Source organism: Penaeus monodon, chromosome 38, assembly GCF_015228065.2.
Source record: "Penaeus monodon isolate SGIC_2016 chromosome 38, NSTDA_Pmon_1, whole genome shotgun sequence".
In the NCBI taxonomy this organism is placed as follows: domain Eukaryota; kingdom Metazoa; phylum Arthropoda; class Malacostraca; order Decapoda; family Penaeidae; genus Penaeus; species Penaeus monodon.
The window spans coordinates 4,015,428-4,018,543 of NC_051423.1; the positions used below are offsets into that span (position 1 = coordinate 4,015,428).

Here is a 3,116-nt window from a genome sequence, read left to right on the forward strand (position 1 = left end):
TTTCGAAGCTACTGATACCGGTCTATCGACTGCTGAACATTATATACTGTCGACACTTGCGCAAACGTGGCGCAAGGTCGCTCAAGGACAACGTTTTATAAGTGTTACTGCAAATCTGAGAGGAGCTTGATTGATTACAGAACTGAATTCACACGTCTTACACTATGTTACTATAACCTGCTACTATAAATAGAAATGAATAAACACATACACTCAGGTCAAATTAAATTGTGAAAAAAAATAAGGATAGAGTTAGAGAAAGTGAGAATGAAAGGGTTTACACGTGGATATCTTTATTCCTGCAAATCCAGAAGTACACACACACATATAGATACAAAGACACCTAGACGTAAATATATGGCTAAACATACAAGCAAATGTATATGACGCAGACATGTACTGTATACCAAAAATGTCCATACCCTCAGTTTCTTTGTTTGATCGTTTCAGTCTGAATATGTTCCATGGTAACCTAGCGCGTTTCTAATTATATTAATTAAATATTACGGTGACCCTGACTTAAAAGGGCCAAGACCATTCTTGCTTTTAGGCAAAGCCATTGATATTGATACATTTTGATTGTGTGTGACTGTCTGCGTGTATCTATCTATTTATATATCGATCTACATATATAAGTATATGCGCATATATAAATGTGAGTGTGTGTTTGTGTGTATACATATATATACTTACATCCGTATATATATATATATATATATATAATATATATATATATATATATATATATTATATATTAAAATATATTTAATAATTTATTATTATATAAATATACTATATATATATATTATGTATATATATACTATATAATATAATAGTAATATATATATATATGTAACATATATATATGTATTTATATATATATATATAGTATATATATATAATGATATATACTATATGAATTTATACTATTATATATATATATATGGGTGTAATGAAGTTTCCTGGTGGAGCGGCATTTTCTACTGTAAGGTCCCGAGTAAATTGTGAGTAATCATACTAAAAAATTAATTAAAAGGAGACCGCAGACAGGAACAGCAACAAAACCCAAAATTCTTCCATTACGAGAAGAAAAACTTGGAATGAATTAACGTTAAAGAGTTTATACATTTTACTAAACTGGTGAAAGAAATCCCTTTCTCTCACAGAGTTCTTAAAACGGTGCATTTCTTAGCCACAGCTCTTTTGCGAGGCTGGTCTCTGGGCTTTCGTTTGGTACCAAGCAATCCGAAACCAGCTGAACTCAGTGCTTCCCCTACATTTGAGTAAAATAAGAATAAAAAACTTATTTCTTGTAATATGCAAAATAAGGCCACACTTTATCAGTTCAAAGTGATAATTTGCTTCCAGTTGCAATGAGAGGAACGTGCTTTGAGTTTAGTTTTTGGTTAAAACATGTTTTGATTCTCTGTTTCTCGAGTAATTGGGACTATTGCACTAACGCCGCGAGGATGTTACAAAGTTGAGAACCCCTGCATCAGCAATATTTTAGCTACGTGAATTATTGTAGTGATTTGATTTTTTCCGTTTGGTGCTTGCCGCCTTGTGAGAGTGGATTTAAATCCTTTCCGGGAGATATATTATTTATATATCTATTTATATATATATATATATATATATATATTATATATATATATATATATATATATATATACATTTATATATATATACATATTATATATATATTATAAAGTGGATCACTGCGTTCCTTCATCTTATATGCATATGCCTATGTGTATGTGTGCATACATGTATGTATATATGATATATATGCCTACATATTTATGTATATACATCTACAAATGTTTGTGTTTGTGTGTATTTGTGCGTGTGTGTATGTGTGTGTGTGTGTGTGTGCGTGTGTGCGTGTTCATGTGCGTGTGTGTGTGAGAGTACGCGCATTCACATGTGCATATGAACAGCAGCATATATTCATGCATTTTCATTGCATTTGGCCCCAGGATAAGGTTTACACACACACTTGCGTTTTGATATTTTAGTGTATGCGTGCATAGTCGATGAAATATAGTCAGAGAAAAAAATGTCTGCAATACACACACATATAAGGGAACACACACAAAATGGGGCCTTCTTAATTAATTTTAATATAGGCCTTTTATTTGGCGGCAATGTGGGTGTGTTCAAACCCCTAAAGCTTCTTGATTAAAAATGTTCTTTGCTCTTATGTTTAAAATTAAAGTATTGAAGTGGACTGATTGATCGTATGTTTAGGATTTCAAAATGATTTCCGAAAATTTTTTTTAATATGCAAGTTTATTTATAAATACATAAATAGTTTTACATGTTTTACCATAAGGATACTCTTGAAGAATCTTTACTTGGACTCGTTGGAGTCATAGACATATCGTGGCCTGTATTCGCGGGACTCGAAGGAAGCAGACTCGTAGGAGTCGGGGAAACGAGCCTCGCCCTCGTAGTTGACATCGGCCACGTAGCCGTCATCGCCGTCCACGACGTATCTCACGGTCTGGAGGCGGCCGTCGGGGAGTTGCACGTAGTAAGATCCCTGAGTGTCTTCACCGTCACGGGCTTCCTGGTGTCCGAAGTCGTTGCCGGAGTCGTCGTGCTTTACGGCCCATTGGAAGTCGTACTTGGCCTCTCCGGACTCGTAGGATTCCTCAGAGGAGTGTCTCTGTTTTGCAAACAGAGGAAATGACTATAACTATCACTGATAAGAAATGTTTAGCATTAAAAAATGCTGTGGTGGGGAAACATCGCATGACGGCTAGCCTCGACATACAAATAGGTAGCCACCTCCTCCTGTGTGGTAGGAGAACACCAGACTAACTTAAGATTAGGTGCCTTAGCCCACTGAATCACTGAGAACAGATTTTGAAGTTGATGTCTAATTTTCTTTAACAAATGAATGACTTTCAGTTATTAAACTGACTAACCTGTGGTGGCCTGTACTCATAGGATTCAAAACTGTCTGCAGCAGCAATGGCTGCCAGACCCAGAAGGATGAAGACCTGAAATAAGAAATTTAATGATATTTAGATAATGTTCGTCGAGAAAAACAAACTTCTACAAATATATCTGAGGCATAATACGTTATATACAAAACTATAAGGTTCACA

The 3,116-nt window shown here is 34.9% G+C and overlaps 1 protein-coding gene across 1 annotated transcript in view; it reads right to left on the reverse strand.

Moving 5' to 3' along the window:
* Window positions 1–2,276: 2,276 nt before the first annotated feature.
* The window catches only part of LOC119597026 (pro-resilin-like), a 915-nt gene continuing 75 nt past the window's right edge, over window positions 2,277–3,116 (reverse strand). The window contains exons 2-3 of the mRNA XM_037946460.1: window positions 2,934–3,008; window positions 2,277–2,671 (exon numbers count right to left, since the gene is read on the reverse strand). Of these exons, the coding sequence (XP_037802388.1) occupies window positions 2,354–2,671; window positions 2,934–3,008 (393 nt within the window). The 3' untranslated portion in view covers window positions 2,277–2,353. The remainder of the gene's footprint in view (window positions 2,672–2,933; window positions 3,009–3,116) is intronic.